This window comes from Calliphora vicina, chromosome 1 (genome assembly GCF_958450345.1).
Source record: "Calliphora vicina chromosome 1, idCalVici1.1, whole genome shotgun sequence".
Taxonomy (NCBI): domain Eukaryota; kingdom Metazoa; phylum Arthropoda; class Insecta; order Diptera; family Calliphoridae; genus Calliphora; species Calliphora vicina.
Window position 1 is genome coordinate 155,955,900 of NC_088780.1, and position 18,173 is coordinate 155,974,072.

The 18,173-nt window shown below is 28.2% G+C and overlaps 1 protein-coding gene across 1 annotated transcript; it reads right to left on the reverse strand.

Annotated features, from left to right (window-relative positions):
• Nucleotides 1–15,316: 15,316 nt before the first annotated feature.
• LOC135959525 (glycerol-3-phosphate dehydrogenase [NAD(+)], cytoplasmic-like) lies at nucleotides 15,317–17,119 on the reverse strand. The gene is made up of 7 exons (XM_065510487.1): nucleotides 17,062–17,119; nucleotides 16,818–16,995; nucleotides 16,548–16,754; nucleotides 16,291–16,479; nucleotides 15,897–16,234; nucleotides 15,600–15,692; nucleotides 15,317–15,508 (listed from the first exon to the last, which is right to left on the reverse strand). Exons 1-7 carry the CDS (start codon nucleotides 17,100–17,102, stop codon nucleotides 15,478–15,480), a joined length of 1,077 nt encoding a protein of 358 aa, XP_065366559.1. The 5' UTR covers nucleotides 17,103–17,119; the 3' UTR covers nucleotides 15,317–15,477.
• Nucleotides 17,120–18,173: the final 1,054 nt, after the last annotated feature.

The window sequence follows — 18,173 nt, forward strand, 5'->3', positions numbered from 1 at the left end:
CTTACTCCTGATAACACCGGGTCCAAATATTTCCCGATTTTCTCCATTTTTTCTTTTATTGGACTATCAAATATGTGAAATAAAAAAAAAATTCTTTAAAAATCATGACTGACTCCAAAGTTATGTATATTTGAATTTAATAATTGAAAAATGTTCGAAGACGATGTATAAAGAATTTATACTTTTTGAAAAGCTAACATAGATATCTTAAATTAAAAAAAGTTTGAAAATTTTTAATACCGAGGGGACCAAAAAAACGCCTATTTTTTATGTTAAATTAATTTTTCGGTCAAAAATTCTCAAATAGTCGATATCAAATTATAGTAACTAGTGTTTATAAACCGGTTAACCGAAAAACCCGTTTTTCTTCGAAATCTCGGTTTTTTTCGAACCGGTTAATTTAAAATTTTGATTTACGGTTAACCGGTTTTTAAAGTTTGGGACTAAAATTTGCAATACAAACCTCTGATTTACAATTGAAACCTCTTCAGATTAATATTTTTAAGAATTACAATGATTCTAAATAGTAGAGGACGATGAGTTTACTTAAAAACTATTTCAGAATAAATTGCACATAATGAAACTATTAAAAATTAAAATTAAATTCCGCATAATTCTATAAGCTTAGGCTAAATCTCATTAAAAACTTAGTAATGATTTTAACAAACGTTAAAATGAATTCGATGTACATACCTTCCTTCAATAAATTTGACTTCATTAGTGTGTTTTGTTCTTAAAATTTTAATTTATTAATCATTTCGTTAGCTTTTCATAAATATGATTTCTAATGGCAAATAATCACAGCTAAGAAGAAGTGCGTTTGCATCATATAGGTCCTTTTTTGGGACTTGTAACATTTTCTGTTTCATATCAGAAAGCGAGGTGATAATAAATTTCAAAATTATCAAATATTTAATTAAAAAATTGATTTACATTTTTTGGTTGAAATTTAATGAATAAACTAATAATTATAACAAGTATTGTATATTTAGTAACATATTTATACTCAATTCCATTTGACTGAGGTAATAATTTTGAAATTTTTGCAAAATAAAATGGACTTAGCACTTTTCTATATTTATAGTTATTTAATATTAACCATTCCTGACTACTAAAAAGCACAAATTTTAGAGCTGTAGAGCTGTATATACGGTTAACCGGTTTTTTAAAAGGGCCAATTTTCGGTTAACCGACAAACCGGTTTTTTAAAAAGTCGGTTTTTTACAAACACTAATAGTAACCCATTTTAGTTGGTCAAATATGTTCTAAATTATTTTGTACAGGCTTTAATAGCAAAAAAACTAAAAAATACCATTTTTGGGATTTTTCAAAACTTTTTTGGGAATTGCGAGATTTCTGATAATAAATTTCAAAATTTGGTTTTGTTTTTCCATTTCCAATAGAAAAATCTATATACATATGTACATATATTAATAAAATAAAATTAAAAATATTAATAAATAAAATATAAATTTCAATTTGAAAAAATTTCTCAAAATTTGAGATTTTGTCCAAACAGATGTTTTTCCCATCCCTGTAACTTATTACCTATTGTTCTTAGCAAAATGTGTCCCAAATAGTTTAGATAGCTATTTCTTCAATCTTTCGAAAAAAAATTAAAATTAAAAAAATTTTGAAATTTTTTTTCCAAAATCAAAAACGTTTTTGACTTTCCTTTTCAAAATGGGGCTTTTTTTAAAAGAAGCTTAGGAAGCCTTTAAGATATTTTTAGTCGCTTAGTGGGATGGGAGTTGGATATGTATCAAAATAAATGTTTTGTAACTCAAAACATACAATTTTTGAAATTTTTTGAAAAATCAAAAACTTTGTTGATTTGTTTTTTTCAAAATGGACACTTTTTTATTTTTTTTCTCAAAAGAAAGCTTAGGTTTTTTTCTTTAAAAGGTTTTTTCTCGCTGAGTGAGATGCGAGCGGGATATCTATCAGAAATTTTGTTTGAAATATTGAAGAAATAGCTATCTAAACTATTTGGGACACATTTTGCCAAGAACAATAAGTAATAATTTACATGGATGAGAAAAAACAGCTGTTTGACCAAAATGTAAAATTTTGACCCCCTATAACTCAGAGAGTTTTTGACTGATATTGTTGAAAAATTTTGTCTATCTAATAGGACTAACCTTGGTGTAAATTTCATCCCGATCGGAAGACGTCGATTTCAAAAGTTGGTTCACTTGACATGAAATCCTTTATATATACTTTTGGATTCGATATATCATAAACGTAGTGGCAAAATCAATATACAAGTGAAATTTTGTTAAGATGTATTTTTATAACGTCTAATAGCGCAATTAAATAATATATGTATGTTTAAGGTTTTTGAATTTTATTTATTTTTCTATTAATAATTGAATTTAATAAAGTTTTTTTAATTTTTTCAAACCAAAAATTTCCTGTTAATTTCCTTGAGACAGTCATGATTGATAGTCGTAGTTACATAAACTCGTACTCATAGTAGCTATTATCGTATAAATTATTTTTAGTATTTTTTTTGTTTTTTTTATTTTTTACAAAAAAATTGTTCGCTATTAAGTAGGTATATAAATAAATATTTATTTGTCTTGTACAATATAAATTAGTGTCTGCAAAGTTATTTTTGGTTTATAAATACGAAAAATATCTTAAAGGAGAAAAATATTTAGTAGTAAATAAATACCTAGTGGCTAAAAGTCTCCATATTTTGACATTCCAAGGATATTATGACATAGCACCTAAGTATAACAAAACATATTAAACTCATTAAAACAATATAATAGTAATCTTAATAATAGCAGAAACTATTTTAATACAAAATATAAAATTTGTTTGAGTTGTTTTACAGTTTGCTTTATAATATGTTTCATACTGAACCGATTTTACTGATTTTCAATAACAAACTACTTAGGATACTAGTAATTAGTATGAGTGAATTTCAATAATTTCAATTTCGTATTCTAGATGTGGGAGTGATTTACACAAACAGTCAGACGATCATATCTTAATCAAACATAAGTTATTTATGTATATTAAAAACGTTTTACTCTGTTTTATTTCAATTTAAAATTCTCCTCCTCTAGAAAAAACTCCCTTTAGAACTTAAAAAGGGGACCCATTAAATCCTATTAAGAAAATATTTTAATTTAAATTTTGAAATGTTCGTAGCTTGCTGAAAAGAACTCAAACTTTTCAGGAAATGCAAATAATTACAAAAACTATCTTAATCCTCTACGTGATAGTATTGCTTTTTATTGTATAAATATATTTAATTTAAATAAATACCTATTAAACAATCTCATTTGATTTCCATTAAAGTTAATGCCCGCGTATTTAACAGTTCAAGAATTTATTTAGCTAATCTGATTTTTTCTACGCATTACCATCATTTATATATTTTTTTTTGGTTAAATCGTATTGGATTTTAAATGTTGTGCAAACGAAACAGAATTTCAATTAAATTAACTTTCACAAAAATGTGTTTTAATTTCACACGCTGTCACTATTTATTCTGGGTTATTTTTTCATTTTCATTTTATTTATAATTTTTGTTTTAGATTTTTTTTTTTTTTGTAAATCTCAACATTTGCTGTGTTAAATTGTTTTTGATGTGATGATATTAACACGACAGAGTCCTACACAAATACATGAATTTTTTTTTAATGATGACGTAAAGAGAGAATATTTGTATGTACCAGTATATGTGTATGTATATGAAGATGTGTATTTGGATATGTGAATTTTAGCCGGGTTTATGTTTCAACCAAGTGCCAGACATGTTGTGCGCCAAAAAAATAAAACTCTTTTTAAGCCAAATTTTTATACATTTAAGTTCATAAGACTTACTTATGTTTCACTTTCACACCTTGTCTTTACAAATTGAATGATGGTATTTTGAGTTTCTTACAATGTTTGTTACATTGCAAAAATTCTATCCTGTTAACACAAACTCTTGGAAATTCTATGAAGTACTAGTAACCTTTTTGACAATTAATTAATTATCGTGTTTCTTTGCGTACTATCACCACTAGGTCGGTCTAAATCAGCTGTAAAATATTTAAATATTTATTTATATTTTGTATACATAATAAATGAAAAAAATTTAAAAACATGACAGCTTTTCAGTGGTTTTTGTTATACAATTTTTTAATCTTCATGAAAAAATAAAAAAAAATTACGTATCAAAAGTCAAACACTCATGAATTGCAATTTAATAATAGAAACTTTTGATATGAAGACAAGATATGTGTACATATGTATACATACATATCTAAAAATAAAAGCGGTTTATTTTAAAAATTATTTCAAAACTAAAAGGAAGGTATTCTTGTAAACAATATTGTAAATTTATGGTATGAAAAGAAAAATGTCAATAAAAAAAATAATTTTTGAACCTTAGCTCTTCTGAATTTGATCGAACATTTTAAATAGATTCAACGTTCATTCATTTCAGTTTTTAATACCTCCATTCAAACTATTAATAACTTTTGAAGTATTAGTCAGATGTTTTAACTCTAAATAAATCGTAGATTTGAAAGTTTTTTTTATAGAAATTTGTTGTTCATCAAAACAGTATTTAGCAACAAAAAAAATGTACAAAAGATATCCCAAAAAAGACATCTTTCATTTTCCAAAGACATACATTCCATGGGTTGGAAATTCTTGTGATAGATAGAGAAAACTTAAAAAGTAAGAGAGCTGTGCCGAATCTTATCTTATTTTAAATATTTTTAGGTAAACAAAATTTATTTGTTTTCCTAATTTTTTTTTCGATTTTGACCCATTGTAGGTCCAACTTACTATGGTTTTGTATACGTCGTTACAAAGGTCTTTGAAATATCTATCATCAGATATCCATATTGTCTATATTAATCACTTAGTAATCCAGATATAGGTCAAAAACAGGTCAAAATTCGAGGTTGTCCTGGTTTTTTCCTTATATCTCAGCCATTTGTGGACCGATTTTGATGATTTTAAATAGGAAACTTCTCGAAAGCATATCTGACAGAATTATTGAAGATTTGGATCACGAAGATATCTGGAGTCTTCAGAAAATTGATTTCAACAGACGGAAAGGTAGACAGACGGACATGACTTAATCGACTCCGATATCTATAAGGATCAAGAATATATGTATATAATTTATAGGGTCGGAAAATTATATTGTGGAAATTACAAACGGAATAACAAACTTATATACACTCAGGTCTCGTTTTATGCGGATTCAAATTTATGCGATTTTTAAATCAACGATTTTTTTAGAATTTTAACAGATTTTAAAATTGATTATATCATCTAGTGATGAAAGTGACGTTTAACTAATTCCAAAACGATGTCGACAATTATTCAGTGATTCAGATTAATCATACATATTTACAGAATTTCCTTAAAAATGTTTTAGCATATTTTTTGGATCATTTTCTATTTTTCTGTAATTAATGAATTAATATTATATTTTTGTTTATTTTTTTAAAACGTATTTTGTTTTTACGTTTAAGAAAATTAAATAAATATATTTTTGTTGATTTTTTTTATGCGATTTTGTTTTGGTTTTTTAATTAAAATTTTAATTTATGCGGTTTTTCAGAATTTTGGAACGAATCATTAGTTTTTATATGAAGCTAGAGTATCATTTTATGCGAATTCAATTTATGCGATTTTTTTGGAACGCATCTATCGCATAAAACGAGACCTGAGTGTACATAAACCCTTCGCACGAAGGTGAAAGGAATAAAATCGCATCGAAATGCTATAATGCCTAAACCTTCTCTACCGGATTGGTAGGTTTACCTTCCCTTCTCACATACAAACTATAAAAATTGTTGATAACACCATGAAACAGTAATTTATACATATGAAAAATTCGATAACACTGTGTATCCCAGTTTTACTTAATAGAGGATAAACAATTCTTAAAAAATTATATTGGGGGTGTATGACTTAAAAATAGGGTCACTTTTTCAAATGTTTAGCTTTTATTTTGAAACAATCGCAAAAAACTTAAAAAAAATACGAAATAAATTTTGTTAAAGCTGCCTAAAAGTATGCTTTAGTTTATAATAGTGTATGGCCGAAAACACTTAATTCCTTTAGTTTTTTCTTACTAACTTATATTGACCTATCTAAACGGTGTTAAGAATCATGCCTAGGAAGTTCAAATGTTCTAGAAAGTTGTTTATTGAGATCTTAGGTACATTTTGGTAGTTGATTGTTTCCTTGAATTTTAAACGGTTTGCTACCTATTTGAATTTGTTCTTTATGACAAGGGCTACAACTTTGGCTCAGAGAGTAAATCAAAACTCCGAACTGTTTGCAAGATATTAGCCTGAGAAAAAGATCACTTTTTTGCAAAAATGACACCGAGGCCCCAAATCTTTGGGAGCCCATAAAAAAGTGCATGACTTAGGCCCATAATCATAGTCAGAAATAAAGTATATTTTAATAGAAATAAAGTCGTCTTTACTTAAGAGTAGACTTTAGGTCTACCATAGACAAGTTAAAGTATAGTTTTGACGTTAAAGTCGATTGTAAATATAAAACAAGCTGAAGCTGTTATTAACTCATTTAACAACAGCATCAGCTGTTCTTCACCATGTAAAAAAGTTCGGCAAAAAGTAAAAAAAAATTAAGTTACAAGAATTTGGCAGAGATTTTGCAATTATTGAACAGTTATCAATAAAATTAGTATTAAAATATTCTAAATATGATATTAGTCTTATCTTTTCCATTTTTCCACCACAAAAAAACTTTTTTCTTTAGTTGCCCCGGTTACTTTTATTGTTTACCTTTTATGGTTTTTGTTTTAATTTTCTATGTCAGCTGTTCAGCGGTGCCACTTGTCTGTATATTGTTGTATACTGTATGAAAACATTTTCTACATTTGAGGGTGGACCCAGTTAAAGTCGGTTCAATTTAAAACATAATTTAATTTTGACTATAGTTGAGAAATATTATAAAGCGGGTTTTTAATTTAAAGTTGTTTTTAAAAAGAACCGACTTTAGTGTTTGACTATGATTATGGGCCATAGTTTTTACAATTATTGATGCGCCTTTTGTAATGTTTAGCAATAAAAATAAAATTTATCAAGGCGATAATAGTTAGAAGAATGTTGGAAGAATTTTGTGTAGAAAACAGCTTTATTTTATAAACATTTATTTATTATTTATATTAGCATACAATACAAAAAATGCAAGTGTACCAAATTGCAATAGTTTTAGTTTAATATTGAAATTAAATATTTTTTTAACAATCTAAAATGTCGACTTTTATCGACTATTTTCGAGTTTTAGCGACTATTCGACTTTTTCCGACTTTTATCGATTATTTTCGACTTTTATCGACTATTCGACTTTTATCCGACCAAAAATTCGATATCGACTTTTTTCAGCAAAAAGTCGATTGTTCGAACAATCGTCTTATAGAACCCTGGTATATATCGATTTTTTCGTGTACATGAAAACGAAAAAAAAAAAAATATTAAAATTGTTACAGGGTGTAATATTTCACCAAAAAACATTGTTGTGCAGTCATTTTTACTGTCATTTCTAACATGTTTATTGTTATGTTATGTTTTTTGTCACTTTCTATGAAAACCACCTTATACAGCTGTCGTCTACTTTTATATAACAGTGGATATATTTTACAATTTTAATTTCAAAATTTACAAATTAAAGTTGTTGTCTATTTTAAATTAAATTCATTAAATGAAATACACGCTCATATGATGTTAAAAATGTTATAAATAAATAAAATAATTGATGGTTTATGGTTTTCAACTTTGGCAAAAAGAAAACAATTTAACAAATTGTGTTACGAAATTTAAAATTTTATGAAATACAATTTATTTATATATGTAAATACTAATATCAGTTCAATGTACGCCCTTCTAATTCACTTAGAGAGCGGAATAGAAAGAGGTTGGTGGGCCATAAAACAACATGGTTCTGTCTGATTTAACTCTGTGTGAAATCATATGGAGCGTTACACCAATCTTATTTTGGGGATTATGTGTTTATTTTTTTCATGTTTGAAAAATTTATATTTTTTAAGAGGTGTTTCAATTGTGTTTTTTTTTTTCCATATAAACAGTATGTAAATATGAATGTGTAATATTTAATTGTTGTGTTTAATATGTATAATGTTTAAGTGTTTCCACGAAATTTATTTTGTTTAATTTATTTATATTGAAATATTTATTATAAACAGGGCAAAGTTCAAAAAACTTGAAAAATGCTCTCTAATATGCATAAAAAAGCTTTAATATGCATTTGAAAAATCAAAGTTAAAAGCATAAATAAATGGTATTGTAATAAAGAACATGGTTACAATGTACAATCAAGTATTTTTCAAATTAATAAAATTAAATTATATATGTTTGTTACATAAAATTATATAATAAAACCATATTATTTTTTGATTTTATCAGACAGACAAACCGCCGGACATAGTTTGAACGTCTTTAGTACATATAAGTTAGGGGTCTACAACCAAATAAATTTGGCATTTTACTTTACGAGTTGTTTTTCTACTTAATAGAAGTGTTCTTCGAAAGAGTTGTTCGACTTCTTTTGCCTTACCAATATCTGTTGGACCTGTTTTTCATCCTGATCCTGGTTTTCTTTCCATGTTCAAGTCTTCCTAATACTATTTAATGGATTTTGATAGTATTTTTATGAAAGTCCATATTGGATTTTTTGAAAAGTTTGAAATATTTTTTTATGTACTTTTTTTCGGTGACCATTTTGACCGAAATAACAGTAATGAACGATTTAGAAAATATAGCATCTTAAATTTTTTTTAAAAGCTAACGTAATTAAAAAAATAATAATTATTTGAACCAAGGAAAAGTTTTGACTGGAATAGTGTGTATACATAAGTTTTAACTGACTCAGTCTTTATATGCAACAACTTACTTTCCAAGCTATAAGCTTTAAAAACTTGCCCTAATTATAAACAATTATTTATTGTACTCAATATTTTAAAAATTGGATAATCTATTTAAAATCCATTGAAAAAAAGAATAATGGCTGAAACTTCAATTTGTTTCTTGTTTGAATGTATTGTAACCTTGATTTATTTTTCGTCATCTTTATCAATGTCACCAGCAGTTTTTTTATAATTTTTTTCCTGGTTATTTTTATGTTTTGACAAATCAAGCATTCTTTATTGTTATTGTCGTTGATGTATTGTTGCTTTTGTTGTTTAGATTTATGCTGGCAGCTTCAAAATACAGCATGTGTTGGTTTATAAAAATCGGTTATTTTGTTAATCGATTAATATGTTAAATGTTTGTTTTTCTTTATTGTTATTGTCGTTGATGTATTGTTGCTTTTGTTGTTTAGATTTATGCTGGCAGCTTCAAAATACAGCATGTGTTGGTTTATAAAAATCGGTTATTTTGTTAATCGATTAATATGTTAAATGTTTGTTTTTAAAAGTAAGAAGTAAGAAAGTATGGCCGGTCAAGCCCGATCATATAATACCCTACACTATGTAAAAGAGCAAAAACATTTTTCTTTTAAAATTTCAATAATTTATATTTTTGAGTGATTTTCGGAAATGGGCCTTATATGGGGGCTATGACCAATTATGGACCGATCACCATGAAATTAGGTCGTGTGATTTATGTCTATATAAAAGTTTACTATGTTGAATTTTGTGAGTATACCAACATTTTTAAGCGATTTATGCATGTTAAAGTGATTTTCGGAAGCGGGTCTATATGGGAGCTATGACTAATTATGGACCGATCGTAACAAAATTTGGTGACATGAATTTTGTATATATAAAACTTATTTGGAGCGCAATTTGTGGAGATACATTTATAAATTAAACATTTATGACCGATAAAGTCCAATTTCGGAAGGACATTTGTATGGGGCTAGGTGAAATAATGGACCGATTTCAGCCAGTTTCAATAGGCTTGGTCCCTGGGTCGAAAAAATAATATGTACCAAATGTTATCCAAATATCTTCAAAATTGCCACCTGTACTCTGCGCACAAGTTTTACATGGAGAGCCAGCCAGCCAACCAGACGGACGGACGGACATCGTGAAAGTGATTCTAAGTCGATCGGTATACTTTAAGGTGGGTGTTAGACTAATATTTTTGGGCCTTACAAACATCTGCACGAACGCATAATACCCTCCCCACTATGGTGGTGTAGGGTAGAAAAATCTAGGTATTCTACCATTATCCTAAAAATTCCCATTGTTATATTTAAAACAATGTTACGGAAATAACTGTAATATCGAAATAATCGAAAATACAGTTACCGTTATCTAGAATACCATTACCGTTATTGCAAATGGTGTTTTTTTTAGGCCCGATAGAACTTATGAAAGTGTTAACTGTCAAACGTGCTGTCATATTGAGCTCAATTTTTGACATTTATGATCAGTATACTCTGGCAAATCATTATGAATAGACTGACGCTTGAAAAACGCTATGAAATTATAAAAAATTTTCATTGACGACTATAAAGACGTCTATCTGAGCAATAGTTTCATCGAACTGTAGATAGATTTCATACCACATACTCTCTAAATGATGCAATAACACCAACATGTCCAAGAAATGTGCGTACTGAAGACAATTTCGCCGCTGTAAACGAAAGTGGTGAAAATTATCGAAATTTATCTATTCGTTATCGGTAGAAAGAATTGCGATGATTCTCATTTTTTAATTAACGCTTTTGTTAGAAAACAAAATTGCCGCATATAGAGTCAGACTTACAGACTTACAGACTGCATTACATCCAGAAAAATGGACTGTTTGGTCCTTATTTCTTGGAGATCGTTACAGCACCACGATCAATGATTTTTTTCAGTTTTTTATATTCTTGGAAATTCAATGTAGTTCGAATTTTACTTTTACTATTTTCTCTCCGATTTGATTGAATGCCTCTTTTAAAAACCTTTCTTTTAAAAACCTTACATCAATATTTCATATGTTTCCTTAGCGAGAAATATGAAAAATATCATAAAAGAAAAATAAAATAAAAATGTGCTAATAATTCGTTTTAATTAAATTCGTCTTTATTTAATTTAATAATTAAATTCGCGAATCGAAAGGAAAAATTCAAATTAAATTCACTAACGAAAAAATCGCGATACTCTGGTAATAACAGTTTAAAAAAAACTGAGGCGTATGAGTAATAAATATTTATTATTATGATATTAAATATTGCTTATACGCATATTAATTAGTTATATCATTTTCCACATGAAAGTGATTCTGAAACGAAATGTATGACAAAAAGTTAGTATACATACACTTTTCTCGTATAAAATTAATTATTAAGTTTTTATTCTAATAATTCCAAAAATCCGCTGAACACATAATAACCGCGATATTGCCAAACTCATTTTTGTGCATTTTGACCTATAATATTTAACTATCTTTCATTCCGTAAATTAGTAATTTGTTCATAATATTAAATTCCATGATTTTTATGAGCAGAGAATAACATCAATGGATTTGAATTTAATGATATCTTCAACAGTGATATCTTTAAAACTTTTGAACGGACAGGAAATTTTAATCGAAGCCGGAATTCAGCATCAATTATTATCAGAAAATGTTAAATTTTGTCTTACCAACATTTCGAACCTACCTACGGAAGCGGGCCTTATATGGGAGCTATGACTAATTATGACTCAGTGATTCTAAGTCGATCGATATACTTTAAGTTTAGACTATTTGGGCGTTACAAACATCTGCACAAACGCATAATACCCTCCCCACTATGGTGGTGTAGGGTATAAATATTCTACTGCCTCGTGATCAAGTTAGAGGGTCAAGAAAATTATAATTTTTTGAAACGTAAACGATCGCAACTGAGCCATTTTCTAACCGTATGAAATGTAAAACATATATCTTTTCAAAACAACATACTTATACTTAAGAATAACGTTATTCAAATATATTTATTAATCAAAAAAAGTACTAAACGAAGTGATCGAGAAAAACCCGAAAATAAGCGAGGTATTGTTATTTATAGTTATTTAGAGTTACTTTTGTTAAATTTTAAATCTAATCGAATATTCTGCCTTTGTTGCTCCATTCTCACATAAATTTCAAGTGTTGAAAACGAAATTGATGGCAATAATGAAAAGTAAAGCCCTATATCATTATGTACTTTTTAATGTTTGTAATATATTTTAACAATATTATTAATTCTTGCTAACATTTCTTACATTTTCTTAAAGGTAGAATATCACAGGCAAAAAGAACAGCAACTCTCAAAAGAGATAAGCGGCATGTCAAAGTCACAAAGTAATGCTGGTAAATTTGTGTGAACAATATATTGTGATAAATGGGGAAAATAAATTTTCGAACAAAATACTTTTGTACATAAATAAAGGTAAGGGAGGTTTTGTGTTTTATTTTTATTTTTTACCTTAATTTGTTAAGTGAAGACAAACATTTTTTTTATTTTAGAAAATATTACAAATATATATTTTAGAACAATATAATTATTAAATACAGGGGGTGTTTTTAACTGCAAAAAAATCTACTTCAATTTAAAACTAATTAAATTTTGTGAAATTGATGTAATTTCTATAGCATTATTCAATTCACAACGTATGTAGTATTGTGTTGTGTCATTGTAAAGCAATAATATTTTACAAACAAAATTGTTTTTAAAGCAATTAACTTATAAAACAATAATATGGTAATTATTTTAGTAGTTATTTAATTTTATTTGACCTTTTAAATTTATTTTAATATAATAATTATTTATGCTAAGGTCTTTTTTATAAAAATATTTAATTTTTATTTCAATATTTCGCTACATCGATGTGTAGCATCTTCAGGAAAAAAATGTTGTTTTTGTTATTTCAAAATATTTGTCAAAAATTAATTATTTTAGTCTTAAAATACTCTCATGAAAATACTAAGCATATTTGTCGGTTATACTGTGTTCACGCTGAACATAAGACAATTAATATTTGTATTGCTTATTATTTTACATTAAATTTAAAGTGTCATCCAACCGAACCAAAATTAGTCCCTTGATAAATTTATTTTTAGTACAATGTATTACTTTAAAATCTATTTGTATTTGTCTGGCAACTAATTTAAAAAGCAGAAATTCAAAACATCTTTAATATTTTTTACATAGAGTAAGTAGTTGTTTTGTACTTATTACTTTGTGTAGGATGAACAAAAGAGTTAATATGAAATGTTGCTTCAGTTTAGTATTTTGTGTGAAATCAAACAAATACACTTCATTGGCATAAAAACACCATGGGTGGCTAGTTGGCAAATAAAATACGAAACATTTAACAATCAAATAAACAAGAACTAATAAAGCGTTTCCAATCAGACATTTATATATACGAGGGTCACGCTTTAAGTCTTAATATATTTGCAACGCTAAATAAACAACAAGTAATATTCGGCTGTTCCGAATATAATGCTGTATATTCGTAATGAATATGAGGGATTTCATGTCAATTGAACCAACTTTTGAAATCGATGTCTTCCGATCGGGATTAGTTAGTTCTATTGGATAGTAATTAAGAGAATATTACAAGATCTGTCGAGAACTCTCTGAGTTAGAGGGAGTCAAAATATGTCATTTGGCCAAGCAGGTGTTTTTCGCAACCATGTAACTTATTACCTATTGTTCTTAGCAAAATATGTCCCACATTTATTTTCATCGATCTTTCGAAAAAACAAAGTTAAAAAAAATGTTGACATTTTTTTCCGAAATCAAATTTTTTTTGACTTTTTGTTAAAAATGGAAACTTTTTTAATTTTTTTTGCTCAAAATTACACATAGGTCTTTTCCATGAAAACCTTTTTGGTCGCTTAGTGTGATGCGAGTGGCATCCCACTGGAAAGAAATCAAATTTTTTTTTCGAAATGTCGAAGATCGAAGTTAAATGGATGTGAAGAAATACAAGTTTGGTCAAAATGTAAAAGTTTGACCCCCTCTAACTCAGAGAGTTCTTGACCGATCTTGAAAAATTGTGTCTGAATTACTATCTAATTTGGAAATAAATCTGGCATTTATAAACGGCTGGTCCGATCGGTATAAAATTTGACGGGGACATAGCCAAGGAGAATTATTAAAATGGGACCTACAAATGCTGTTTAAACACGTGCTATGTTTTGTTTCCCATCCGATTTCAGATATTTTTATATTTTTGGAAAGCGTTAGGCTAATTTTTAAATCAGATACTAAAAATACTGAATAAACCTATTTTACAGTAAATTGTCCAACGATTTCAAATATGCTACTCTTATTTCAATCAGATTTTTGGTTCAAAAGATATAGACCTTCAAAGTTGACTGATTTTCAGTTTTCAAAAAAACAGACCAGTTTTAGGTAATTTGGTTCGCTTTCAGATACAATATATCGAAAACTATGTAACGAATCATTATTTTGATTCTATTGATAGACCTATTTATTCAGAAAAGAATAAACAAAAATTGTACTTTTTGTTTTGTATTTGTCCAGGTAAATCTATATTTACCAACTATCCATTTTTTCGATATTTCTCAACTTTGATGGAAAATAAAAAAACTATCAATTTCTATATTTGCCATATTTTCAAAATAAGTTCTTTGATTATTCCTTTACCTAATGAGAAAAAATGTAACGGGAAACATTTTTTCTAAAGGTAAAATTTTGAAACCAAAAAATTTTATTTTTTTTTTTAATCTTTTCTGGAATAATTTTAAATCAAAAGCTTTTAAAAAGAAACATAAAAAATCAAAAATTTAAAAAAATATTTTATTTTACTTCCCATAAAATAGATTTTTCCACAAATTTCAACTTTGCTAACCCATAAGTAGACACCTGAAAGGCGTAGAACCACTTTCAGACACTCATTTCATAGGCTGATCAATTGTCTATCATATGCCTTTTAAATTTTTTGATTATAACATTTGGTTTAAAAGTTATGATTTTTGCAACGAAAAAAAACTCAAATGGCGCCACTGTGCGACGTCAGCTACTCGTATTAGCGATTTGTTTCCTCACATAAGTAGTATTCTAAAGTTGTTTGCAGACCTTTCTGGTCTTTAAAGCTGCATTTCCATAGCTCTAAAGACGAAGATCATTCCTACCATACCACCCTCGAACCTCATAAAACTCTCAATAATAAACAAAATCATCATCAAATCATTTGTAAAGTTATATGTTTGTATGTATGTATGTCACTCACTCAATATCTTTTCATTATACTGCAAATAATAGGTTGAATTTTGTAAAAGTTTTCAATTTCCTAGAACACTAATTGACAAATAATGCTTATCAAATATACAATACCATTTTGAACAAGATGTTACATTCATTTTTAATGATTTCAAAATAACATTTTTATTGCACATAAATAATTTCGTTTCTCTATCAACATGTTTGTTTGAGTGTTTAATTATGTATTATACAATAAAAAAATAAAATACAATTTATTGTAAAATGAATTGCAAAAGTAATAAGAACCAATTTGAAATGTTTACACAAATTTTATAAAGGAAACACATGTGTAGGATGATAGCTATTGAGGGGAAATTGAGAGAGAGATAGGAAAAGGATCAGTATTGTTTAAACAATATTCTATTTCTATATTTCAGTCAGTCATCACTTACATAATATCCGGTATTTTACGTATGCAATTTAATATTTCTTCAGGCTTTACGGTATATTGACATATTTTATGAATTGTGGTAAATAGAGGAAATCTAAAAGAAGAAAATTTAAAATGAAATAAAAATAGCATAAACAAATAAGGTTGTATTTAAGACAATTTTAAGTTCTAGTTCCTATATCAAAAGCTCCTAAATTTCTAATCTGAACACCCTAAGGAACATTCACATTTTCAAGTGATTCTCGATGATCACAAATAAAGAGTAAAAACATGTAACTGAATCCTAGCATCTACTCACTTATCTTCCAAACCCTTTTGCTTCAACATCACAGACACTGCACTAGCAGCAACCGGACCTATAAGCTTCTCACCACCCAACAGCTGTAACTCAAGTTCTTCATACCGACGTTCGGTCTTAACGAAAGCTGCTGCTATACGACGATTACGACTAGCACTACAAACAGTGATTAGATCGGCCAAACCGCAGCTTTCGAAAAATGTAGACAATTTGCTGCCTGGATAAAACACATCAATAAAACGAATCATCTCCAAGAAACCAAAACGTATGCAGGCTGATTTGGTATTAACATTGCAATCGAAACCATCCAATAAACCAGCACCAAACGACAAAAGATGCTGAAAATAAACATCAAACCTAAATCAAACAAAATTTTAAAGAACAAATTACATACCTTAAGAAATCCACAAACTTCAACACAATCGGCATCATCAACCACGGTCACACGAAAATTTTGCGACTGCAATATGTCTTTAAACAATTTGGCATGTTTGGCATCACGACAGCCCAAGGTAGCCTCACAATAGTTGTCCAAAGTCAATTCAGTGGCCAAATTAGCACCCATTAAAACGGCACAAGGAACCTTTTGGAAAACCCAAACTTCAATTTCAATAACTTCATTATTAATTTTTATTCCCAAACAATTCATACCTTTAAGTATTTTGTAATCGTATGTGAAACCAACTGAAATCCTGCCCCCTCAGCCGGTGTAAATCCCTTTGTCACCGATATGGCCAGAGCATCGGGTTTAATTTTACCCAAAAGAGTTCGACAAAAATCCGGTATAAGTGGATGAGGCATGACAAATATAATAATATCAGCATATTTAGCAGTCTCTACCAAATCGGTGACAGCAACCTGTAACATCAATTTATTAAAATTTAATTCGTTTAACATTTTAGAGGTTTCTTCTTGTCTTACCACATTCTCTGGCAGCTTTAGCTGTGGTGCGTATTTCTCATTTACATGCAGCGTATTAATCAACTCACTTAAACGTTTTCCCTCGAATTTTTCCTCGTACACAAACATATTGACACGATCTTCAACATCCGCCAAAATTGAGGCATTTTCAGCCACTATTTTTGCGATGGCAGTGGCCCTTTATGTTGTAAAGGAATAAACATAATTTGTATATTTTAATATCAAATATTCTTGTAATATTTACCAATTTCCAGAACCAATAACACAAATGCTAGTCTTTTCCATATTTGGAAATTAAATTTATACTTTTGTCAGTTTAAATTCCTGGAAAACAAAAAAAACAAAAGTTTCAAAATAAATTCAGGGTTTTTACTTAATTAAATAAACGAATCAATTGAAAAAAAAAAATTATTCAAACCCTGTTCTGTAATTTTGTACAAAGTTATCGAAATTAAAAGAAACGTTCGATCAGTCAAACAGTTTATAACTGAACTCTTTTATTTCATGTGGGATCTGTAATTGGAACATAATTATTTATTCGTGTTTCTGAATCAAGCCAACAAAATCCAAATAAAACAGCATAATTATTAATCGAAATAATAAAGCTGAAATTTCTCGTCGATATACAGTGGTGGTCAAAACATATGCAACCAGCAACATAATTTTACAAAAGTTGTTTAAACTAGTTTAAGATGTAAACAAAAATATTGATTTGCTTATAATATTTTTAATTAATGCTTTAAAAATAAGAATATGAAATTTAATTCAGAATTTTTTGCATTGAAAAGAAAAAAATTTAAAAAACTACGTATTGGTTGATATTTCATTGGCCAAAACATATGCAACTAATTGCTTCTAAAACATTTCTGTCTATAAAACTTAATATTTCATGGCAAATCCTATATTTTCAATGACGGCCTTACATCGGCAAGGCAGTGAAGTTATCAAATTGGCAATACAATTTGCAGGAATAGCGTTCCAAGCATCTACCAATCCTTGAAACATAATATCTGAATTAGTGCAATTTTCGGGATCGATTCTTTGATTAACGATTTCCCAAATGTTCTCAATGGGCTTTAGATCTGGTAATTGTGGTGGCCATTCCATTACCGAAACACTTTCTTGTGCTAACCACGATTTAACAACATGTGAAGAGTGCTTGGGTCGTTATCGCGCTGAATAACTCATCGAAGAGGCTTATTATCCTCAGAATTTGGAGGCATTACTCTTTCCAAGATGTCTCTATAGATAAATCCATCCATTATTTCATTAATTTAGAGCGATGGGCCAACTCCAGCAGCAGAAAACCAACCCCCAAACCATTACGTTGCATCCTGCATGCTTCACCGACGTTTT